The sequence below is a fragment of the Thalassophryne amazonica genome, chromosome 11 (genome assembly GCF_902500255.1).
Source record: "Thalassophryne amazonica chromosome 11, fThaAma1.1, whole genome shotgun sequence".
NCBI lineage: Eukaryota > Metazoa > Chordata > Actinopteri > Batrachoidiformes > Batrachoididae > Thalassophryne > Thalassophryne amazonica.
The window spans coordinates 1,061,621-1,088,011 of record NC_047113.1 but is presented as its reverse complement, the minus strand read 5'-3'; the positions used below and the strand labels follow the sequence as shown (position 1 = coordinate 1,088,011).

The following is a 26,391-nucleotide window of genomic DNA, read 5'->3' as shown; positions in this document are numbered from 1 at the left end:
AGCAAGTGCCTTAGAAACAGATATTGAAGTTGGCTGCAAACAAAAGGACACTGAGGTGATGCGTCTTTTCATGGAATGCCCACTGACTCGTTCCTTCTCCCAGAGGCTGTGTGAGCTTGTCAGACAGATTAAGCAGGAGTCCAAACTCCAAAATATGTATTTCTGGAACATACATTCACTGGTAACTTTATTCGGTCCACATTGATAGTACCAGGTTGGACCCTCTTTTACCTTCAAAAGTTATTTAATTCTTTATGGCATAACTTCAACAAGGTGCTGGAAACATGGCTCAGAGGTTTTGGTCCACATCAAACCACCATCAGCATGGATCGAGGCCTTTATGCTCTTCACACAAAATCCTGACCAGACCTGACCAATCCTGCAGACCAGTGATTGTTTTTCCAGTCTTCCATTGCTGACGGAGTGGTACATGGTACATGGTGTAGGTCTCTGCTGATGTAAGCCATCTGCTTCTTCCATTTGTTGTGCATTCAGAGATGTGCTTCTGCATACCTTGGTTGTAACTTCATTATAATGTTTTATGTAGTTTATGATTGGACTTCTGACAAGTCTGGCTGTTGTTCTGTGACCTTTGCCATTGTCAAGGCATTTTCTGTAGATCCTAGAGATGCTTTTGTGTAAAAAATCCCAGGAGATCATCAGTTTCTCACATTCAAAGTCACTTAAATCACCTTTTTACCCCTTTCTGATACTTAGTTTGAAGTTCAGCAGATCTCTTGATCGTGTCTGCTGTGTGAGTGGCTCATTAGAGACTTGCATGAATGAGCAGATGAACAGGTGCCCCTGATGAAGTGGCCAGTGCCTTTTGCCCACTTATGTTTGTGCAGTTTTAATGGGTAAAAACAGACATTATGAACTTTTAAGTTTTTAATTGTTTTGTCTGATTCATGTTTTTTTTTTTCTGGCACAATAATCACAGAAAATAATGTGATGTGATGTGAGCTTGCTGTACAACTTAACCTAAATGGACCAATGTCTTCACATTCATTTGCAGAAAGCTCTTTCATCACGGACGGAAATCCTGAAAGTCTTTTTGGAGTTCGGCTGAGGAAGACGGCAGTGTTACACTGGAAAAGCCCCGAGGAAGAAAACACGGAGGTTATAACTGTGTTTTAAATACTGCATGTTTCACATGTTACCTTTACTTCATCAGAACATTACAGAAGCTCAATACTGAGGGATTTATGTGAGAATCTGATTTATTTTCAGCTTTATAACATAACACAGTGTGGCCTTATGTTATGAACTCACTTCAAAAATGCCCCTGTAGTATGAACTAAAGGAGACAAACGGGAGGCAGTTAAGAAAGACTAAGGCTGAGTTTCAATTCTACCCCTTACCCCTTACCCTCCGTTTTGCGCGGGCACAAGAGACAGAGGGATGTCTCAGTTCTCTTTTAGTAGCGAGGCGGAGGGGTAGGCGAAGGGCTACAAACCCCTCCGTTTTGAGTGAATCTGGATGCACACTTTGTTTGGAGGGGTAGGAGGAGCTTAGTACTGCTGTCTCAGAAAAAACAAACATGGCGCAGAAAGAGCCGCACAAATGAAGCGGCTTTCATTACAAATTACGCTGTTTAGAAAGTTATAACTTGCCATAAAACTTTACAGGCAGTTGTCTATGACAGTAACATGTCTGCTGCTGGATGCATGTTGTGTATATTGTTGTTCTGAAGAATGTCGTAACTTCGCTCGTGCGCTGAGGCGTTATAATGCACATACACACGAACGCTACGATAAGACACTTTTATATCTCACAATGGAGAAAATCATGATAAAGGATAAGCAGGTTAATTTGTCTGTTCATAAATCTTTGGATAATAGCGCCCCCTGCTGTTGGATTTCAAGGTCTGTAACACGTGTGTGTATTTCGTAAACAAACAGGGAGCCCTGAACACACTCGACTCCTAATAAGAAAATCAGGCAGAAAATGAGAAGTTTCATCAATGGAAATAACTTGGAAAATATATACAGATGCACATGTACATGTGTAACACATAACCTGACGTCCTGACAGACTGATATTATTTGTCAAGGACATTTCTAAAGGAAATAGTGCTGGATGCAAAAAATGGGAGAATTTGAAAAAGAAATATTAACCGAACTAGATGCAGCCCAAAACATACATACAGGTGCTGGTCATATAATTAGAATATCATGAAAAACTGGATTTATTTCAGTCATTCATTCAAAAAGTGAAACTTGTATAATGTAGACATTCATTGCACACAGACTGATATATTTCGTGTTTATTTATTTTCAATCAATCAATCAATCAATCAATCAATTTTTTTATATAGCGCCAAATCACAACAAACAGTTGCCCCAAGGCGCTTTATATTGTAAGGCAAGGCCATACAATAATTATGTAAAACCCCAACGGTCAAAACGACCCCCTGAGAGCAAGCACTTGGCTACAGCGGGAAGGAAAAACTCCCTTTTAACAGGAAGAAACCTCCAGCAGAACCAGGCTCAGGGAGGGGCAGTCTTCTGCTGGGACTGGTTGGGGCTGAGGGAGAGAACCAAGAAAAAGACATGCTGTGGAGGGGAGCAGAGATCGATCACTAATGATTAAATGCAGAGTGGTGCATACAGAGCAAAAAGAGAAAGAAACAGTGCATCATGGGAACCCCCCAGCAGTCTACGTCTATAGCAGCATAACTAAGGGATGGTTCAGGGTCACCTGATCCAGCCCTAACTATAAGCTTTAGCAAAAAGGAAAGTTTTAAGCCTAATCTTAAAAGTAGAGAGGGTGTCTGTCTCCCTGATCTGAATTGGGAGCTGGTTCCACAGGAGAGGAGCCTGAAAGCTGAAGGCTCTGCCTCCCATTCTACTCTTACAAACCCTAGGAACTACAAGTAAGCCTGCAGTCTGAGAGCGAAGCGCTCTATTGGGGTGATATGGTACTATGAGGTCCCTAAGATAAGATGGGACCTGATTATTCAAAACCTTATAAGTAAGAAGAAGAATTTTAAATTCTATTCTAGAATTAACAGGAAGCCAATGAAGAGAGGCCAATATGGGTGAGATATGCTCTCTCCTTCTAGTCCCCGTCAGTACTCTAGCTGCAGCATTTTGAATTAACTGAAGGCTTTTTAGGGAACTTTTAGGACAACCTGATAATAATGAATTACAATAGTCCAGCCTAGAGGAAATAAATGCATGAATTAGTTTTTCAGCATCACTCTGAGACAAGACCTTTCTGATTTTAGAGATATTGCGTAAATGCAAAAAAGCAGTCCTACATATTTGTTTAATATGCGCTTTGAATGACATATCCTGATCAAAAATGACTCCAAGATTTCTCACAGTATTACTAGAGGTCAGGGTAATGCCATCCAGAGTAAGGATCTGGTTAGACACCATGTTTCTAAGATTTGTGGGGCCAAGTACAATAACTTCAGTTTTATCTGAGTTTAAAAGCAGGAAATTAGAGGTCATCCATGTCTTTATGTCTGTAAGACAATCCTGCAGTTTAGCTAATTGGTGTGTGTCCTCTGGCTTCATGGATAGATAAAGCTGGGTATCATCTGCGTAACAATGAAAATGTAAGCAATACCGTCTAATAATACTGCCTAAGGGAAGCATGTATAAAGTAAATAAAATTGGTCCTAGCACAGAACCTTGTGGAACTCCATAATTAACTTTAGTCTGTGAAGAAGATTCCCCATTTACATGAACAAATTGTAATCTATTAGACAAATACGATTCAAACCACCGCAGCGCAGTGCCTTTAATACCTATGGCATGCTCTAATCTCTGTAATAAAATTTTATGGTCAACAGTATCAAAAGCAGCACTGAGGTCTAACAGAACAAGCACAGAGATGAGTCCACTGTCCGAGGCCATAAGAAGATCATTTGTAACCTTCACTAATGCTGTTTCTGTACTATGATGAATTCTAAAACCTGACTGAAACTCTTCAAATAGACCATTCCTCTGCAGATGATCAGTTAGCTGTTTTACAACTACCCTTTCAAGAATTTTTGAGAGAAAAGGAAGGTTGGAGATTGGCCTATAATTAGCTAAGATAGCTGGGTCAAGTGATGGCTTTTTAAGTAATGGTTTAATTACTGCCACCTTAAAAGCCTGTGGTACATAGCCAACTAACAAAGATAGATTGATCATATTTAAGATCGAAGCATTAAATAATGGTAGGGCTTCCTTGAGCAGCCTGGTAGGAATGGGGTCTAATAAACATGTTGATGGTTTGGATGAAGTAACTAATGAGAATAACTCAGACAGAACAATCGGAGAGAAAGAGTCTAACCAAATACCGGCATCACTGAAAGCAGCCAAAGATAACGATACGTCTTTGGGATGGTTATGAGTAATTTTTTCTCTAATAGTTAAAATTTTGTTAGCAAAGAAAGTCATGAAGTCATTACTAGTTAAAGTTAATGGAATACTCAGCTCAATAGAGCTCTGACTCTTTGTCAGCCTGGCTACAGTGCTGAAAAGAAACCTGGGGTTGTTCTTATTTTCTTCAATTAGTGATGAGTAGAAAGATGTCCTAGCTTTACGGAGGGCTTTTTTATAGAGCAACAGACTCTTTTTCCAGGCTAAGTGAAGATCTTCTAAATTAGTGAGACGCCATTTCCTCTCCAACTTACGGGTTATCTGCTTTAAGCTACGAGTTTGTGAGTTATACCACGGAGTCAGACACTTCTGATTTAAAGCTCTCTTTTTCAGAGGAGCTACAGCATCCAAAGTTGTCTTCAATGAGGATGTAAAACTATTGACGAGATACTCTATCTCCCTTACAGAGTTTAGGTAGCTACTCTGCACTGTGTTGTTATATGGCATTAGAGAACATAAAGAAGGAATCATATCCTTAAACCTAGTTACAGCGCTTTCTGAAAGACTTCTAGTGTAATGAAACTTATTCCCCACTGCTGGGTAGTCCATCAGAGTAAATGTAAATGTTATTAAGAAATGATCAGACAGAAGGGAGTTTTCAGGGAATACTGTTAAGTCTTCTATTTCCATACCATAAGTCAGAACAAGATCTAAGATATGATTAAAGTGGTGGGTGGACTCATTTACTTTTTGAGCAAAGCCAATAGAGTCTAATAATAGATTAAATGCAGTGTTGAGGCTGTCATTCTCAGCATCTGTGTGGATGTTAAAATCGCCCACTATAATTATCTTATCTGAGCTAAGCACTAAGTCAGACAAAAGGTCTGAAAATTCACAGAGAAACTCACAGTAACGACCAGGTGGACGATAGATAATAACAAATAAAACTGGTTTTTGGGACTTCCAATTTGGATGGACAAGACTAAGAGACAAGCTTTCAAATGAATTAAAGCTCTGTCTGGGTTTTTGATTAATTAATAAGCTGGAATGGAAGATTGCTGCTAATCCTCCACCCCGGCCCGTGCTACGAGCATTCTGACAGTTAGTGTGACTCGGGGGTGTTGACTCATTTAAACTAACATATTCATCCTGCTGTAACCAGGTTTCTGTTAGGCAGAATAAATCAATATGTTGATCAATTATTATATCATTTACCAACAGGGACTTAGAAGAGAGAGACCTAATGTTTAATAGACCACATTTAACTGTTTTAGTCTGTGGTGCAGTTGAAGGTGCTATATTATTTTTTCTTTTTGAATTTTTATGCTTAAATAGATTTTTGCTGGTTATTGGTAGTCTGGGAGCAGGCACCGTCTCTACGGGGATGGGGTAATGAGGGGATGGCAGGGGGAGAGAAGCTGCAGAGAGGTGTGTAAGACTACAACTCTGCTTCCTGGTCCCAACCCTGGATATCAATCAATCAACATTTATTTATAAAGCGCTTTACAGCACCGACTGGTGTCCAAAGTGCTTAACATTAAAAACACAAATTTACAAAATAAAACACATAAAATAAAATTTTAAAACAACACATAAAAAAAAGAACATAAAAATAACAGAACATGTCACCTCCCCACTAAGTGTTAAAAGCCAGTTTAAATAAATAAGTCTTTAACTTAGATTTAAAAAGTGCTAGGTCAGGAATAGTACGTAACTCAAGAGGTAGCTCATTCCACAGTCTGGGGCCAGCTACCGCGAAAGCATGATCACCCCAGCGTTTATATCTTGACCTTGGAACATCTAAGTAAAGCTGGCCAGATGCCCTTAACGTCCTACTGTAGGTGCGCAAAGTTAAAATTTCAGACAAGTAGGGAGGTGCAAGGCCATAAATAGCTTTAAAAACAAACATTAAAATTTTAAAATCAATTCTAAAACGAACTGGAAGCCAGTGGAGTGAGTATAGGATGGGCGCAATATGCTCACGTCTAGAAGTGTTTGTCAAAAGACGAGCAGCAGCATTCTGCACCAACTGGAGACGCACAAGAGACGACTGATTAATGCCCGAATAAAGTGCAGTACAATAATCAAGTCTGGAGCTGATGAAAGCATGAATGGCCGTCTCAAGATCACGTCTACTGAGAAAGTGCTTTATTTTAGCCAAGAGGCGAAGTTGGAAAAAACTAGCTTTGACAACAGAATTTATCTGTTGATCAAACCTCAAACAGCTGTCAAATATCACTCCCAAATTCTTGACAGCTGGTTTTACATAGTTAGCCAAAGCACCAAAATTTGGTGTTACCACATTTGGTATGCCAGTGCGCTCAAACACCATGATCTCAGTTTTACCATCATTCAGGTAAAGGAAGTTTCGGGACAGCCACTGCTTTACATCACGAATACAATTAAATAATGATGACAAAGCATCACTCCCATTAGTCCTCACAGGCAGATAGATTTGCAGATCATCTGCATAACAATGAAAGGACAAATTGTGCTGGGTTATAATTGACCCCAATGGCAGAATGTACAAAGAAAACAGAATCGGCCCAAGGACAGATCCCTGCAGCACTCCACAGCACAGAGGAGCAGTTGATGAGGAAAGGTCCCCAATCATGACAGAAAAGCTCCTTTCAGCCAAATATGATCTAAACCACTCAAGTGCAATACCATGAATGCCAATAAAATGTTCCAACCGGGAAACAAGTACTGTGTGATCCACAGTATCAAAGGCTGCTGTGAGGTCCAACAGAACCAGAACAGCAGGATTCCCTGCATCCACCGACAGAGTAATATCATTATGAACTTTTAAAAGTGCTGACTCAGTGCTGTGTCGCGATCTAAACCCAGACTGGAATTTTTCAAGGATGAGATTGTCTTCTAAAAATGATTGTAACTGTAAAAAGACAACCTTTTCTAAAACCTCAGATAGAAATGGCAGATGAGAGACAGGTCTAAAATTGGATAAAACTGATGAGTCCAGGTGAGGTTTTTTAAGAAGAGGTCGAACCACAGCATGTTTAAAAGCAGCTGGAACAGACCCTGATCTAAGACAAGCATTGATAAAAGTTAGAAGACCCGCCCCAACAGTATTAAAAGCCTCCTTCAGCACCTTAGCTGGAACAACATCAAAAGGACAACTTGTAGATTTTATGTGTTTTACAACATCAGCGAGAGATGCAAAAGAAATGGGCTGAAACTGTTCGAGCACAGCAGAATGTGCACGAGGAGCAGACAACTCAACATTACAGCTCTGATCAGCGTTCTGTCTGACTGATGAAACCTTATCAATAAAAAACTGAAGAAACTCCTCACAGGTTGTGGTTGTAGCGTCCAACAAAACAGAGGTGTGTGGATTTACAACTGAGTTTATAGTCTGAAATAACACACTGGGACAATGACAACTGCTCGAAATAATATGAGACAGATATTGTGCTTTTGCCTCCTTCACAGCCTTCTGATAGTCAGTTAGACTGTCCCTCAGAAAACCCAGAGACACCTGTAGTTTGTCCTTTTTCCATTTTCTCTCCGCCCGTCTGCAGCGTTGCCTGAGGGTACGGGTCGTGGCATTTAACCAGGGGTCGGATTTTGATTTCCTGGATTTGCAGCACATCGGTGCAACAGAGTCCAAAATGACTGTGCATGTAGAGTGGAAAGAAGAGAGGATGTTATCTGGGAGTAATGGAGAAACCAGTCCATTCATGGCATAAAACTGAGAGTCCATGAAGGCAGCAGCAAAGTCCCCCGCTGTCGAGGAGGTGACCAAACGGCGGCGAGAGACAGGAACAAGTGGCTTACCAGCAGATGGAGGAGCAATAAATTAAAAAATAACAGGAAAGTGATCTGAAATAGCAGCGTCTGATATGTCCTTAAGTGAAACTGAGAGCCCAAAAGAAATAACCAGGTCCAAGGTGCGTCCAAGATTATGTGTTGGTCCATCCACAACTTGTGTCAGACCAAAAGAGTTCAGGAGGCTTTTAAAATCATCAGCCAGCTGATTAGAAGGACAACAGATAAGATTAAATAAATAAACTGTTTTCCTGTTTTACCATTAGTATTTTATATGATTGTGTGTCTTTTTTATTATTTTTATTATTTTACTTCTTTTACTTATTTATGTTTTAAAATATTTTATTGTGTTTTAATCTTACTTCATTTTATTCTGCTTTTAAATGACGTTTGTGAAGCGCCTTGAGGTGATTAGTCATGATTTGGCGCTATATAAATTAATAAATTATTATCATAAATTATTTTAATTACTAATGCATTAATTACTAATCAATCAATTAATGATTAATCAAAGAATATTCATTATTATTATTGATTAATTACTTCTATCATTAACATGACATGATTGCAATGCGTCAAAGAAATCTGCAACTTCTTCTATTTCTTTGCATTTACACAGAAAGGTGAGAAAATGAAAAGAGCAAACAGGCTACTGCAACAAGTTGCATTTCGGTTGCCATGTTAACAAACAGTGAAGACGGCAGTTTGACACCAGTAGTTTTTTTTTTTTTTCTCCTAAGGCAGAGGGGTGTCTCAATTCATAGGGCTAGAGGCATACCCCTTCACCTTACCCCTTGTTTTAAAGGGATAGGGATAGGGCCAAGGGGAAGGGGAAGGGGTACAAAAGAGAAATGAGATTGGGGGTATAAGTCTTGTTTGAAGTTGACATCTTCAGTTAACAATTCTGATCTGTTATAACTGTCAGATGGTTGGGAAAATGAGACATCATCATCAAACTTTATTTCAGACACATGGTCCATAATAAATCAAAATCAAATCAAATCAGTTTTATTTATATAGCGCCAAATCACAACAAACAGTTGCCCAAAGGCGCTTTATATTGTAAGGCAAGGCCATACAATAATTACATAAAAACCCCAACGGTCAAAACAACCCCCTGTGAGCAAGCACTTGGCAACAGTGGGAAGGAAAAACTCCCTTTTAACAGGAAGAAACCTCCAGCAGAACCAGGCTCAGGGAGGGGCAGTCTTCTGCTGGGACTGGTTGGGGCTGAGGGAGAGAACCAGGAAAAAGACATGCTGTGGAAGAGAGCAGAGATCAATCACTAATGATTAAATGCAGAGTGGTGCATACAGAGCAAAAAGAGAAAGAAACACTCAGTGCATCATGGGAACCCCCCAGCAGTCTAAGTCTATAGCAGCATAACTAAGGGATGGTTCAGGGTCACCTGATCCAGCCCTAACTATAAGCTTTAGCAAAAAGGAAAGTTTTAAGCCTAATCTTAAAAGTAGAGAGGGTGTCTGTCTCCCTGATCTGAATTGGGAGCTGGTTCCACAGGAGAGGAGCCTGAAAGCTGAAGGCTCTGCCTCCCATTCTACTCTTACAAACCCTAGGAACTACAAGTAAGCCTGCAGTCTGAGAGCGAAGCGCTCTATTGGGGTGATATGGTACTATGAGGTCCCTAAGATAAGATGGGACCTGATTATTCAAAACCTTATAAGTAAGAAGAAGAATTTTAAATTCTATTCTAGAATTAACAGGAAGCCAATGAAGAGAGGCCAATATGGGTGAGATATGCTCTCTCCTTCTAGTCCCTGTCCGTACTCTAGCTGCAGCATTTTGAATTAACTGAAGGCTTTTCAGGGAACTTTTAGGACAACCTGATAATAATGAATTACAATAGTCCAGCCTAGAGGAAATAAATGCATGAATTAGTTTTTCAGCATCACTCTGAGACAAGACCTTTCTAATTTTAGAGATATTGTGCAAATGCAAAAAAGCAGTCCTACATATTTGCTTAATATGCACATTGAATGACATATCCTGATCAAAAATGACTCCAAGATTTCTCACAGTATTACTAGAGGTCAGGGTAATGCCATCCAGAGTAAGGCTCTGGTTAGACACCATGTTTCTAAGATTTGTGGGGCCAAGTACAATAACTTCAGTTTATCTGAGTTTAAAAGCAGGAAATTAGAGGTCATCCATGTCTTTATGTCTGTAAGACAATCCTACAGTTTAGCTAATTGGTGTGTGTCCTCTGGCTTCATGGATAGATAAAGCTGAGTATCATCTGCGTAACAATGAAAATTTAAGCAATGCTGTCTAATAATACTGCCTAAGGGAAGCATGTATAAAGTGAATAAAATTGGTCCTAGCACAGAACCTCCATAATTAACCTTAGTCTGTGAAGAAGATTCCCCATTTACATGAACAAATTGTAATCTATTAGATAAATATAATTCAAACAACTGCAGCGCAGTGCCTTTAATACCTATGGCATGCTCTAATCTCTGTAATAAAATTTTATGGTCAACAGTATCAAAAGCAGCACTGAGGTCTAACAGAACAAGCACAGAGATGAGTCCACTGTCTGAGGCCATAAGAAGATCATTTGTAACCTTCACTAATGCTGTTTCTGTACTATGATGAATTCTAAACCCTGACTGAAACTCTTCAAATAGACCATTCCTCTGCAGATGATCAGTTAGCTGTTTTACAACTACCCTTTCAAGAATTTTTGAGAGAAAAAGGTTGGAGATTGGCCTATAATTAGCTAAGATAGCTGGGTGATGGCTTTTTAAGTAATGGTTTAATTACTGCCACCTTAAAAGCCTGTGGTACATAGCCAACTAATAAAGATAGATTGATCATATTTAAGATCGAAGCATTAATTAATGGTAGGGCTTCCTTGAGCAGCCTGGTAGGAATGGGGTCTAATAGACATGTTGATGGTTTGGATGAAGTAACTAATGAAAATAACTCAGACAGAACAATCAGAGAGAAAGAGTCTAACCAAATACCAGCATTACTGAAAGCAGCCAAAGATAACGATACGTCTTTGGGATGGTTATGAGTAATTTTTTCTCTAATAGTTAAAATTTTATTAGCAAAGAAAGTCATGAAGTCATTACTAGTTAAAGTTAAAGGAATACTCGGCTCAATAGAGCTCTGACTCTTTGTCAGCCTGACTACAGTGCTGAAAAGAAACCTGGGGTTGTTCTTATTTTCTTCAATTAGTGATGAGTAGTAAGATGTCCTAGCTTTACGGAGGGCTTTTTTATAGAGCAACAGACTCTTTTTCCAGGCTATGTGAAGATCTTCTAAATTAGTGAGACGCCATTTCCTCTCCAACTTACGGGTTATCTGCTTTAAGCTGCGAGTTTGTGAGTTATACCACGGAGTCAGGCACTTCTGATTTAAAGCTCTCTTTTTCAGAGGATCTACAGCATCCAAAGTTGTGCTCAATGAGGATGTAAAGCTATTGACGAGATAATCTATCTCACTTACAGAGTTTAGGTAGCTACTCTGCACTGTGTTGGTATATGGCATTAGATAACATAAAGAAGGAATCATATCCTTAAACCTAGTTACAGAGCTTTCTGAAAGACTTCTAGTGTAATGAAACTTATTCCCCACTGCTGGGTAGTCCATCAGAATAAATGTAAATGTTATTAAGAAATGATCAGACAGAAGGGGGTTTTCAGGGAATATTGTTAAGTCTTCAGTTTCCATATCATAAGTCAGAACAAGATCTAAGATATGATTAAAGTGGTGGGTGGACTCATTTACATTTTGAGCAAAGCCAATAGAGTCTAATAATAGATTAAATAGATTAAGCTGCAGAGAGGTGTGTAAGACTACAACTCTGCTTCCTGGTCCCAACCCTGGATAGTCACGGTTTGGAGGGTTTAATAAAATTGGCCAGATTTCTAGAAATGAGAGCTGCTCCATCCAAAGTGGGATGGATGCCATCTCTCCCAACAAGACCAGGTTTTCCCCAGAAGCTTTGCCAATTATCTATGAAGCCCACCTCATTTTTTGGACACCACTCAGACAGCCAGCAATTCAAGGAGAACATGCGGCTAAACATGTCACTCCCGGTCCGATTGGGGAGGGGCCCAGAGAAAACTACAGAGTCCGACATTGTTTTTGCAAAGTTACACACCGATTCAGTGTTAATTTTAGTGACCTCCGATTGGCGTAACCGGGTGTCATTACTGCCGACATGAATTACAATCTTACCAAATTTACGCTTAGCCTTAGCCAGCAGTTTCAAATTTCCTTCAATGTCGCCTGCTCTGGCCCCCGGAAGACATTTGACTGTGGTTGCTGGTGTCGCTAACTTCACATTTCTCAAAACAGAGTCGCCAATAACCAGAGTTTGATCCTCGGCGGGTGTGTCGCCGAGTGGGGAAAAATGGTTAGAGATGTGAACGGGTTGGCGGTGTACAAGGGGCTTCTGTTTAGGACTACGCTTCCTCCTCACAGTCACCCAGTCGGCCTGTTTTCCCGGCTGCTCGGGATCCGCTGGAGGGGAACTAACAGCGGCTAAGCTACCTTGGTCCGCACCAACTACAGGGGCCTGGCTAGCTGTAGAATTTTCCACGGTGTTGAGCCGAGTCTCCAATTCACCCAGCCTGGCCTCCAAAGCTACGAATAAGCTACACTTATTACAAGTACCATTACTGCTAAAGGAGGCCGAGGAATAACTAAACATTTCACACCCAGAGCAGAAAAGTGCGGGAGAGACAGGAGAAGCTGCCATGCTAAACCGGCTAAGAGCTAGTAGCTGTGCTAAGCTAGCGGATTCCTAAAAACACACAAAGTGAATAATGTGTAAATAATTTAGAGGTGATTCAGCAGAGGGAGTGCTTTAGTTAAGGCACGTGAAGATTACACTGTGAAACAAATAGTAATCTAGATAACTAGATCAATCTAACTGCGCAGATTAAACAGCTAACAGATACAGCAAAACACCGCTGTGCTCCGGAACAGGAAGTGATACAATACCGCAGTGAGAGCCAACCACCAGTAGAGGCAGAAGAAGTGAAAAATGTATGTATAACACAGAGGAACATACAAAACAAAACAAAAAAAAAGACAATAAAAGACCAAGACCATGAAAAATCATGCTGCTGCATTACTGTTTTTGCTTTTCCCCATTGGCCAAAAAAAAAAAAAAAAAAAAGCAAAAGGCTTTCAGATTAGTGGAACGGGGTCCAACTACCTACATTGTCCTTGGTAAAAGCCAAAATATATAAAAACACAAAAGTTATCCATCACTCCACAAATTCTGTAAGTTCGGTGTAAGAGTAAGTTCACCTCTTTGTAGATCCCACCTTCAAACACAGCCTCATACGACCATCCGTGTAAATTTTACTTAAGCTCCCAATTTTCTGTAGGAATACAAACTTCCTACGGGCACTGCTTTAGTATATATAAATACCCATCCATTTTTGAATACCTGCTTATACTCCAATTAAGGGTCACAGGGGGATGGAGCCTATGCCAGCAGCATAACAGTAATGGGGCATGAGGTGGGGTACACCCTTGATGCAATATTTGGCTGGGTTTATTTGGATATGTAATTTGGACAAATTAGCTTCTTCCGCTTTTTCAGCCCACGTGTACCATTGTGACAACATCCTCTGAGCAATGTGGACGTGACATACTGCTTTAACACTACTTAAAGCATCTAATTTAACTTTAAGAGCAGACAGACTAGAATATTTGACACGGTCACAGCACGTGTGCTGATAACACCGACTTTGCTTATTCAAAGCTGAGAAACGGCACTGGGCTGATCACAGCCAACAGACCTTGGATGAGTTCTCAGACAAGCAAACGCACACTGACAGGTTCTGCCTGGCTATTTATGAAAGAATGTACATCCACTTAGTCTTTAAGTTTTCTTTATCGCATGCCCAGATTCAGTACAGCAGCGCAACTTCAACTTGTGTCTAACAGCTGTCACTCTATTAACCATTACGTGTCACAGCTTCCAGTCATTTCAAAATAAGAGTCCGGCAAGAATAGAACATTACATCTCCCTTTAACAAACAAAACAAGTGCTTCTCAATACATAAACACAATGACAGCACAGAAAGAGATGTCAATATTTTTTGCCAACATGTTCCTGCAATAATCAATTACAAGTGACATTTATATAACGTTTCAAAACATTTTCACAGTTACTGTATTTTTTTTTCATTTCATTTCAACATTTTTTTTTATTAATTTATTTTTTATTATTATTATTATTTTTTTTAACAGGCCTTTAATCCTTTTATAATTCATAAGTTAAGAATCTGTCTTGGTTTTATGGCACGGCCAAATCTTGTGCGAGTACAGGTATCAGTGTCTTTGGTTGCTGCGTGGCTGGGAGCCTGTGTCCCTGGTTTGTATGTCCTCGCAGATCTGTTGCTGGACAGTGGCTGTGGTGGAATTGTCCTGGGCGTTGAGAAGATGTTGGCGGTTACGCCTGAGGATCTGTCCATCACTGGTCTTGATGTGGTAGCTGCGTGGGGTCTCTGCTGGTTGGATGACTGTAGCAGGCTGCCACATTCCGTTTTCTTGCTGGTAGCGGGTCTAGTGCGGTTGAGCATGGCCTTGAGGTTTCTATCGTGTTCCTGTTTTGTTTTTCCAAACACGATGATGTCGTCCACAATACCTGCCACACCTTCACCATCTTCATATGTCTCATCGATCCTCCTCTGGAACTCGCCTTGTGCTGAGACAATGCCAAAGGGGAGTCTGAGGAAGCAATACCTTCCGAAGATTGTATTAAAAGTGGTCAGGTAGGATGACTCTTCACTCAGTTTGATAGCCCAATAGCCTGAATGCGCATCTAGGATGCTGAAAAACTTGGCTCCAGCTAGCTTGTGTGTCACATCCTCAAGAGTAGGGAGTGGGTAGTGCGGTCTCATTATGGCTTTGTTCAGGGGTCTTGAATCCAGATACAGGTGAAGTTTGTGTGTCTTTGCTTTCTCACAGATTACCAGTGCATTGACCCATTTGGTGGGCACGGTGACTTTTTGTATGATTCCGTCCCTTTCCATGTTTGCCAACTCTGCTTTGAGGCGGTCTCTGAGAGCAAACAGCACTCTTCTTGGTGGCCACATGACTGGTGTTACACTTGGATCAACCTTGAAACTGCACTCACCCTGAAATTCTCCAATACCTTTGAAAACATCCGGGTACTCACTTAGAATGTCTTGTGCTCTGGTGGGCTGCTCTGTTATGTTGTTGCCTGTCACTGCGTACACGACTTTGATTAGTCCGAGGGCTTTACATGCTTTAAAGCCTGGTATAGGTGGGCCATTGCAGTCAACAACATGAAATGTCTGTTCAGATGTACTGTCTTTGTATCTGCTAATGAGTTCACAATGTCCATTGACTTTCAGTGGGTGTCCACCATAGCCATACAACTTGTCTCTGTCTTTCTTTAGTGGTGTTTTCAGCATGTGAAAAACATTGGCAGGTACAATGTTTGCTTGTGCCCCAGTGTCCAACTTAAATGTTAGTTTTACCTCATTTGGGCCCAGTAGTATTTCAGCATATGCGCTGTCCTTATTGTCCTCTGCTGCTATAGTGTCTATGAACAGCTCTGGATCTGAGTCATTGTCTTCTTGTACAGTGTGCACCTCTCTGTGTCCTGCTTTTCTTTCATAACTGGATTTTGATCTGCACACCTTTGCAAAGTGATTAAATTTTTGCATTTTAAACACTGCCTACCTTTTGCTGGGCACACCGCTCGCCTGTCGTGTTGTCCCCCACACGCTGTGCATGCTTTATTTTGGTATTTGGGGCTGTCGTTTGTTTTGCTGATTAGCACTTGCTTTGCTGGTTTCCCGCCTTTGCGACGTACTGGATGTACTTCGTGGTTGTCATTAGCCATAGATTTTAGCTGAGATTTTGCCAACTCGTAGGAGCGTGCTATATCTATAGCCTTTTCTAGTGTTAGCTCCGGCCCTTGACTGAGTAGCTTTTCTCTGACTTGTGGGGAGTTAGTTCCAAAAACTATCCGGTCCCTCACCATATCATCACTTTTGTCATAGTTACAGTCTTTAACGAGGAGTTTCAGATCTGTGACAGAATGTTCAAATGACTCATCGCCGCCTTGTGTTTTCTCATGAAACTTATATCTGGCAAATATGGGGTTCGCTTTTGGTGTGATATATGTAGTGAAGCCGTTACAATACGTTGCTAACTTGTTAGCTGCCTCTGCCCTGAGGTTCCACGTATTGCTTATGTCTCATCCTTTGTCTCCAATCCACAACAGTAGAAAACTGCACATTTGCTCCTCTGACCTGTCTTTTAATGGTCCAGAAAACATGAGCTCTACATGCTGTTTAAAATGGCGCCATGCGTCGGGCAGGTTAGTTGAGTCCCAATCCATTCTCGGAGCTGGTACACCGTAAGCCTCCATTTTCACTTTTTTCTCTCCCCTTTTTTCACCCCCGGAGCCACACTCCGGGGGTGAAAAAAGGTGTGTCGATCACTCTGACACCATGTTCTGCCTGGCTGTTTATGAAAGAATGCACGTCCACTTAGTCTTTAAGTTTTCTTTATCGCATGCCCAGATTCAGTACAGCAGCGCAACTTCAACTTGTGTGTAACAGCCGTCACTGTACTAACCATTACGTGTCACAACTTCCGGTCATTTCAAAATAAGAGTCCGGTAAGAATAGAACATTACAGGTCACAGCACATGCGTACTGATAACACCGACTTTGCTTATTCAAAGCTGAGAAATGGCACTGGGCTGATCACAGCCAACACCTTTAGATCTTGGATGAGTTCTCAGACAAGCAAATGCACGCTGACAGGTTCTAATGGTGTAAAGAGAGATATGAAACAGTCCCAAGCTGAAATCAGCTTGGAACTCTGACGAGGGCGGTTGCATCTCCTCCACTCTCCCTTATCCCTGTTTCTGCTTTAGCCTTCAAGTCCCTACTTCACCAGACTGTGAATTCCTCAAATTATATTGGATTCTGGATCTATTGGACACCTATTGGATTAACCATGGAATTGATCAGCTGGTCTCTGAACACTGTTGGCACCATTTTTTCTACAAGGAGGTCAGGACCAGGGGATCCTACCTGCCCAGATGGAACGTATCCTGCGGGCTATGTCCTCGACTCCTGGGGGTCTTGGCGTGTTGCATGCTTGGCGCCTTTCTCCGTTGAGGACATCGAGGATTTATTCATTTTTGGTCTCATGGTAGCAGGGCTGGTACTTTTTGGCTTATGTGCTGCCCTGATCTACCGGAAAATTGGCAAGATGGCGGCATCAAAAACCACGGCCCCTTACTTGTCCATCATGATTAACGAGGTTGGCAAGGCAGTGCATTCTCAGACTGCGATGACTCTTGAACTCAGACACAAATTGGATGACATCTTGGAGCAGATGCGTGCCTTGCAGATGAAGGCCGAGGAATATTCTTAATTTACAATTGGGAATATTCTGCATTCATAATTGGGATTTGGTTGTTCTAGTGAAGCTTTAAAAAGTGTTTCTCACTGCTCAAACCACAACACGCCAGGATTATCAAGCCTGAAGGACAAATTGCCCGACTGTTTTCCTCCAGAGGAATGTCTTCAGGCCTTGGTGAGATTATTCGGCTCCTTTCTTATCTCAACCCCCAAAGACAATAAGCTGACAGATTTACACATGGACAAAGACTGAAGCATGTTCCATTTTTCCCTTTTTACGTCACCTGCTGTCCCCCATCATACACCCAATCCTGGCCACCGCTCACGCCACCCCTTTCCCCTCTGGGGGCTGCACGGTTTTAGCTGCGGCAGGTCCCTGTTCCCCCCAAGCTGGTGGCAGCGCAACTCCAGTTGCAGTGGCTACCACACACTCACATCGCCTCAATTTGGGAAATGGACTGTTTCAAGTGCACATAAACAATGTCAAATGTATATGTGTTGTCTTAATTCTGATGTGTGCCATTATTACGGTAAACAAGTAATAATTGTGGATTAATTGCTGTTTGTCTGTGGAATGTGAGTGTGTACATAATCTAGTTGTTGTTGCACTTGTAATAACAATGACAATAAATCTCATCCATCATCCATCCATGAAGGGTTCAGATGCTAAACCCAGTCAGTTTTTCAAAAAGAAAAATGTAGTTGAAAATGGAGATTTAGAGAAAAATACAATGCAAAATGCACTGATTTCCTTAAATAAAGTGAAAATGTTATGTTCAAATTTGTTAATATTTTGCAAAGCAAAATCAGACAGTGGGTGTTGGCCTCAACTAAAAATCTGTGTTTTTTTGTGGAGATACTGTGTTTTGCTTCTGAACCCTTCACATAAAGGTTGTTATGGTCCTGCTCAGATGATTCCAACAGTGTCCAGGGACTTTGCCAGAAATGAAATCTCACTATCATTGTGTTTTGAGCATTTCAAAACAGTTAACAGTCTGAAGCAGCTGTTTTATATTGTGGTTTATCCATCCATCCATCCATTTTCTTCCGCTTTATCTGGAGTCGGGTCGCGGGAGCAGCAGCTCAAGCAAAGCCGCCTAGACCTCCCGATCCACACACACCTCCTCCAGCTCCTCCTGGGGAACCCCAAGGCATTCCCAAGCCAGCCGAGAGATGTAGTCCCTCCAGCGTGTCCTGCGTCTTCCCAGTGGGACGTGCTCGGAACACCTCTCCAGCGAGGCATCCAGGGGGCATCCGGAAAAGATGCCCGAGCCACCTCAACTGACTCCTTTCGACGTGGAGGAGCAGCGGCTCGACTCCGAGCTCCTCCCGAGTGACCGAGCTCCTCATCCTATCTCTAAGGGAGCGCCCAGCCACCCTGCGGAGGAAACACATCTCAGCCGCTTGTACTCGCGATCTCGTTCTTTCGGTCATGAACCAAATCTCATGACCATAGGTGAGGATCGGAACGTAGATCGATCGGTAAATCGAGAGCTTTGCCCCCCTACTCAGCTCTCTCTTCACCACGACGGTCCGATACAGCGACCGCATCACTGCAGATGCTGCACCGATCCGTCTATCGATCTCACGCTCCATCCGTCCCTCACTCGTGAACAAGACCCCAAGATACTTAAACTCCTCCACTTGAGGCAAGGACACTCCACTGACCTGAAGAGGGCAAAGCACCTTTTTCCGGTCGAGAACCATGGCCTCGGATTTGGAGGTGCTGATTTTCATCCCGGACGCTTCACACTCGGCTGCAAACCGCCCCAGTGCACGCTGAAGGGCCTGATTTGATGAAGCCAACAGAACCACATCGTCCGCAAATAGCAGAGACGAGATTCTGTGGTTCCCAAACCAGACCCCCTCTACACCCTGGCTGCGCCTAGAAATTCTGTCCATAAAAATAATGAACAGAACCGGTGACAAAGGGCAGCCCTGGCAGAGGCCAACATGCACTGGAAACAGGTTTGACTTACTACCGGCAATGTGAACCAAGCTCCTGCTGCGGTCGTACAGGGACCGGATAGCCATTAGCAAAGGACCCCGGACCCCGTACTCCCGGAGCACTCCCCACAGGGTGCGCCGAGGGACACGGTCGAATGCCTTCTCCAGATCCACAAAACACATGTGGACTGGTTGGGCAAACTCCCATGAACCCTCAAGCACCCGATGGAGCGTGTAGAGCTGGTCCAGTGTGCCGCGACCAGGACAAAAACTACACTGCTCCTCCTGAATCAAAGGTTCAACCATCGGTCGAATTCTCCTCTCCAGTACTCTGGAATAGACCTTACCGGGGAGGCTGAGGAGTGTGATCCCCCTATAGTTGGAACACACCCTCCGGTCCCCCTTCTTAAACAGAGGGACCACCACCCCGGTCTGCCAATCCAGAGGCACTGTCCCCGATCGCCACGCGATGTTGCAGAGGCGTGTCAGCCAAGACAGCCCCACAACATCCAGAGACTTAAGTTACTCAGGACGGATTTCATCTACCCCAGGAGCCTTGCCACTGAGGAGCTTTCTAACCACCTCGGTGACTTCGGCCTGGGTAATGGATGAGTCCGCCTCCGAGTCCCCAATCTCTGCTTCCTCTTCGGAAGACGTGACGATGGGATTGAGGAGATCCTCGAAGTACTCCTTCCACTGTCCGACAACATCCCCAGTCAGGGTCAACAGCTCCCCACCCGCACTGTAAACAATGCTGGTGGAGAGCTGCTTCTGCCTCCTGAGGTGTCGGACGGTTTGCCAGAATCTCTTCGAGGCCGACCAATAGTCCTCCTCCATAGTCTCCCGGAACTCCTCCCAGACCTGAGTTTTTGCCTCTGCGACTGCACGGGCTGCGGCACGCTTGACCTGCCGGTACCTGTCAGCTGCCTCTGGGGTCCCACCTACCAACAAAAATAAGTAGGACTCCTTCTTCAGCTTGATGGCATCCCTTACTTCCGGTGTCCAGCACCGGGTTCGGGGATTGCCGCCGCGATAGGCACCAGAGACCCTGCGACCACAGCTACGAGCAGCCGCATCGACAATGGAGATGGAGAACATGGTCCACTCGGACTCCATGTCTCCAACCTCCCCCGGGATCTGGGAGAAGCTCTCCCGGAGGTGGGAGTTGAAGACCTCGCTGACAGAGGGTTCCGCCAGTTGTTCCCAGCAGACCCTCACGATACGTTTGGGCCTGCCAGGTCTTACCGGCTTCCTACCCTCCCAGTGGATCCAACTCACCACCAGGTGGTGATCAGTCGACAGCTCTGCCCCCTCTTCACTCGAGCGTCCGAGACACGTGGCCGAAGGTCAGATGATATGACTACAAAGTCGATCTTCGAACTCCGGCTCAGGGTGTCCTGGTGCCACGTGCACTTATGGACACCCTTGTGCTCGAACATGGTGTTCGTGATGGACAAACTGTGACTAGCACAGAAGTCCAACAACTGAACACACTCGGGTTCAGATCGGGGAGGCCGTGCTTCCCGATCACCCCCCTCACTGTCGCCACCCACGTGGGCGTTGAAATCCCCCAGGAGAACAATGGAGTCCCCAGTCGGAGCGCTATCTAGTACCCCTCCCAGGGACTCCAGGAAGGTCGGGTACTCTGCACTGCTGCTCGGCCCGTAGGCCGAGACAACGGTGAGAGACCTGTCCCCGACCCGAAGGCGTAGGGACGTGACCCTCTCGTTCATCGGAGTGAACTCCAACACTTGACGACTGAGTTGGGGAGCAATAAGCAATGCGACCCCAGCTCTCCGCCTCTCCCCGTGGGCGACGCCAGAAAAATGAAGCGTCCAGCCCCTCTCCAGGAGTTGGGTACCAGAGCCCAAGCTGTGCATGGAGGTGAGCCCGACTATCTCTAGTCGGTATCTCTCAACCTCCCGCACAAGCTCAGGCTCCTTCCCCCCTAGCGAGGTGACATTCCACGTCCCAACAGCCAGGGGCTGTGAGCATGGACCGGGCCGCCGGGCCACCCGCCCTTGACCGCCACCCAATCCTCTCTGCACCCGACCCCCATGGCCCCCTCTGCAGGTGGTGAACCCACAGGAGGGCGGGCCCACGTCATTCTTTCGGGCTGAGCCCGGCCGGGCCCCATGGGCTAAGGCCCAACCACCAGGCGCTCGTGCATGAGCCCCAACCCCAGGCCTGGCTCCAGGGTGGGTTCCCGGCTCCGCCATACCGGGCGACGTCACGGTCCTTGATCTTTTACTGGTCATGGAGGTTCTGAACTGCCCTTAGTCTGACCCGTCACCTAGGACCTGTTTGCCTTGGGAGACCCTACAGGGAGCACAAAGCCCCCGAAAACATAGCTCCTAGGATCATCCGGGTACGCAAACTCCCCACCACGATAAGGTGGCAGCTAGAGGGGGAGTATTGTGGTTTAAATTTTTATTGTGGTTTAAACCTTTTGAAATAATGAATTATTTTCTGATGCAGTTACTACATTTAGTGTTTTGAGATTTTTAAAACAGCGAATCATTTTCTGAAGTGTACTGACCTCTCTGAATCAGTGCTTCTCAAAGCAGTCTTCATTCCATATATATAGTTGCATCTTGCATCATCTCCTGTTTGAATTTGTATTCATTTGTTCACTCTCATTCAGCTTGTCTTTGAATCCTCGGCTCAACCAGTCAGCATTAAGCCGGTGCTTCCTAAGAAACCGGAGCTTCACAGTGACAGTGGAGGAAAAAACAAATATATCTCAGGTATGTGTGTCACAGTGACTCTTTAGTGTGACAGAAAGGTTTGTTATGAAGTGTTTATGGCTCACAGCTGTCCTTGTGTTCACTGATGGAACCTCAATTTCCCTGAGGGAGTCTTCCCAAGGGATTACTAAAATTCTTCTAATCTAATCCAAAAAGGATTTTAGGAGTTTATTCACCCCATGGTGACGCTGCTGTGTGTCTGCTGTGTGTCTGCTGTGTGTCTGTTGTGTGTCTGCCGCGTGTCTGTTGTGTGTCTGCCATGTGTCTGCCACGTGTCTGTTGTGCGTCTGCCGTGTGTCTGTTGTGCGTCTGCCGTGTGTCTGTTGTGCGTCTGCTGTGTGTCTGCCGTGTGTCTGCTGTGCGTCTGCCGTGTGTCTGCTGTGCGTCTGCCGTGTGTCTGTTGTGCGTCTGCCGTGCGTCTGCCGTGCGTCTGCTGTGCGTCTGCTGTGCGTCTGCTGTGCGTCTGCCGTGTGTCTGCCGTGCGTCTGCCGTGTGTCTGCTCTGTTACTGTTTCAGACTCATCTGTAGTTCAAAGTGTTTCTGGTGGATTGGAGTCTCCGAGCTGGATCTCTGTGGCCAAACAGAAGCAGAGGATTTATAAAGAAACCTCAATGGAAGACATTAAAGTTAAAAAGGTGTGTGTGTGTGTGTTTGTGGAATGAGACACTGTGCATCTAAAAGTGACAGTACTGCTCGGTGCCAGCAGGTGGAGCCAGAGAAGACGTCATCACTGCCACGGTCTGTGGACTCGACTGCATGCAGCAAAACCCCTGAACCTGCCAACAGAGGTCAGAAAACAACCACACAAACCTCTTGTGAAATTCCAAATTAAATTCCATTTTTAAAAGAATCGGTTTCTTGCAGCTTGATTTGAAATCTTCTACAGACTAGAACTCTAGCGCCCTGCTGTTAACTATGGCAGATGAGCTCCGTGTGAGAGTGGCAGGTTCTGACACTTTAGGTGGAGTGATTCGGTGCACAGCCATTTTCAGATCTTTCCAGGGATGTTCAATCGGATTCAGGTCTGGGCTCTCAACAGTCACCCCAGTCTGTGGTCCAGAGCGCTCTGGAGCAGGTTTTCATCTAGGATGTCTCTGTACATTGCTGCATTCATCTTTCCCTCAATCGTGACTAGTCTCCTAGTTCCTGCTGCTGAAAAACATCCCCACAGCATGATGCTGCCACCACCATGCTTCACTGTAGGGATGGTGCCTGGTTTCCTCCAAACATGACACGTGGTATTCACACCAAAGAGTTCAATCTTTGTCTCATCAGACCAGAGAATTTTGTTTCTCATGGTCTGAGAGTCCTTCAGGTGCCTTTTGTCAAACTCCAGGTGGGCTGCCATGTGTCTTTTACTAAGGAGTGGCTTCCATCTAGCCACTCTACCACACAGGCCTGATTGGTGGATTGCTGCAGAGATGTTTGTCCTTCTGGAAGGTTCTCCTCTCTCCACTGAGGAATGCTGGAGCTCTGACAGAGTAACCATCAGGTTCTTGGTCACCTCCCCAACAATGGCCCTGCACCTCCGATCACTCAGTTTAGACGAGCGTCCAGCTCTAGGAAGAGTCCTAGTGGATCTGAAATTTCCATTTAGGGAAAATGGAAGCCATTGTGCTCACTGGGACCTTCAAAGCAGCAGAAATGTTTCTGTACCCTTCCCCAGATTTGTGCCTTGAGACAATCCTGTCTCTGAGGTCTACAGACAATTCCTTTGACTTCATGCTTGGTTTGTGCTCTGACCGTCAACTGTGGGACCTTATATGTAGACAGGTCTGTGTCTTTCCCAATCATGTCCAATCAACTGAATTTACCCCAAGTGGACTCCAGTTAAGCTGTAGAAACATCTCAAGGATGATCAGTGGAAACAGGATGCACCTGAGCTCAATTTTGAGTTTCATGACAAACGCTGTGAATACTTCCCTACATGTGGCTTCTTAGTTGTTGCCTTAAAAATTTTTCAAAAAAAAAAAATCTCAAAGAAACTTTTTTTTTTCATATTGTCATTATGGGGTATTGTGTGTAGAATTTTGAGAAAAAAAATGAATTTCATCCATTTTGGAATAAGGCTGTAACATAACAAAATGTGGAAAAAGTATCAGATCAGATCTGGTGACCCAGAGGAGCAAAGGGAGAAGCTGAAAAAACTTTAATTGCAAAGCTTGTAATTAGTTTATTAGATTATTTTTTTAATCACCTGACAGCACAAACAAATCACAAACATGATGGCCGATTATTACACACTCTGATCTGCCATTTTGTGCATATATAATTAATATTATTTATTATTATTTCTATTTATTATTTCACTTCCAGTTAGTCCATTAGAGACCAAGACTTCATCTCCTTTGGAAGAAGATGTAAATCCGACTTGCTCTCCTTCAGCTCCAGTGCCAGCCCATTTTCCAAAATCCCAATCACTCCACTCCACGCTTTCTTCAAATGCCCAGGTCAGCCTGACCACCTCAAAATACCCAACTCAGCTTTATGCCACTCGAAGGTCCATGTTCCCACCAACACCAGTTCCAATTCCTCAGAGATCTCTCTCATTGACTAGCCAACCGTCTTCTTCCAAATCTGCTACCTCCCCAGAGCCCCAAAGCTCTCCACTCACCTCCCCTTCCTTTTCACAGAGAGTGACCCCGGTACAGTCTGGTCCCACTCCCTCAGGAGCTCCATTGCCCTCCATCCAAACCTCATCATCTCACCGAGGTCAGCCAATAGCACCAATGCCCCAAGATGAGCCACCCTGGATGGCTTTGGCTAAAAAGAAGGCCAAAGCCTGGAGTGAGATGCCACAGATAATCCAGTGATGGGCAAGGTTAAAGTAAAATCAAGTGCTTGGGCCCAGGGTGACTCAAAAATACAGACAGGGTTGAATCCAAAAGAGGGCGACATGATCCTCAAATGGGCCAAGAGTGGGTGGTTCAACCACTACATACAGTACTTGCACCCTAGGAGTTGTTTTCTTCATACACTCTAAAAAGTGAACCGCTGTCTCAACGAGAAAAAGTGATGTAACAATTTGCATAGATTTTTAAAAAGTTATTTCAACTTAACAAAACTTATTTTAACTTAAAGGACGTGTCGCACATTTTTTAATATCCCAGTTAAGCAACACAACATCAAAGATTCAAGATTGTAAGTCTCTCCTCGCACATGCACACATAATTAGTGGTCTCCAATGTTTTTTATTGCTCTCCTTGAGTGAGTTAAAACGTGCATTTCCAGAAAACGTCTCACTCGGCAATTCTCTGCAATTCTCGGCATTATTTGACGTGTGATGTACATATTAGCAAAACAGAAACATCTGATGGCTGACAGAGGAGCAAAACAAATGCGGTTATGTCTGACACCAAAGCATCCAACCTTTTATTTGAAAGTGATGGTTTGGATTTTCAGAACAGATGACACACTTCACCCCAAAACTCTTACTTTTTCAGAGTCTGTCACATTTTGGAGCCTAAAGTGTTGTGACGCTGCTGTTTGTGTCACAGGATGCTGGCTTACTGCTGCCATGGACATGGACATGGACTGTCTCCACCACACTGTTTTTACAGACTGCCTGGACACGCAAATGCATGTCTCATATTGGAAAAACTCAAAAAACGCTGTTCTCAGGAGATAATGGACTCTCTATCTAACGTGCCACAATCATGACAGAATTTGAGCCAAAGACAGAGCTGTGATTGGACATTATGCAAGCATGATTAGAACCTGAGGGTAGGGATGCACTTTTTTCCAGACCGAGTACGAGTATGTACATTTGAGTACTCATCAATACTGAGTACCGATACGAATACTGAATGATACAATTACAGTTTTATGATGACTTTGAAAACATTTTATTCATCAGTTCTTCTTTACTTTTTGACTGTAACTGCTACCAATATCATTAGCTTTGTTTTTATTTACAAACATTTCACTTACATCCTGTAACTTCACTTTTTGACTACAACAAATTGTCCTTGAACATTAACCGCATGTTTCTTAACAAATGCGACACTGACAGACATCTGACTGAAATGTAACCTGTGGACTTCAGCACTACAAAAATAAAACACCAGGAACAGAACTGAAACTGTCCATCACTAACTTTACTTATGTTTGTGAGGACTAAACCTTTTTGAAAATGTGAGGGCAGATTCATTTTGATGAAAAGAAGCTTCTCTGTGCTATCAGCTGTGATCCTGTTTC

At 43.6% G+C, this 26,391-nt stretch overlaps 1 protein-coding gene across 1 annotated transcript in view; it reads left to right on the top strand.

Annotated features, from left to right (window-relative positions):
- The window catches only part of zgc:66433 (uncharacterized protein LOC321250 homolog), a 213,371-nt gene extending 187,288 nt beyond the window's left edge, over window positions 1-26,083 (top strand). The window contains exons 13-17 of the mRNA XM_034181214.1: window positions 1,016-1,119; window positions 22,092-22,194; window positions 22,711-22,829; window positions 22,901-22,982; window positions 24,511-26,083. Of these exons, the coding sequence (XP_034037105.1) occupies window positions 1,016-1,119; window positions 22,092-22,194; window positions 22,711-22,829; window positions 22,901-22,982; window positions 24,511-25,007 (905 nt within the window). The 3' untranslated portion in view covers window positions 25,008-26,083. The remainder of the gene's footprint in view (window positions 1-1,015; window positions 1,120-22,091; window positions 22,195-22,710; window positions 22,830-22,900; window positions 22,983-24,510) is intronic.
- Window positions 26,084-26,391: the final 308 nt, after the last annotated feature.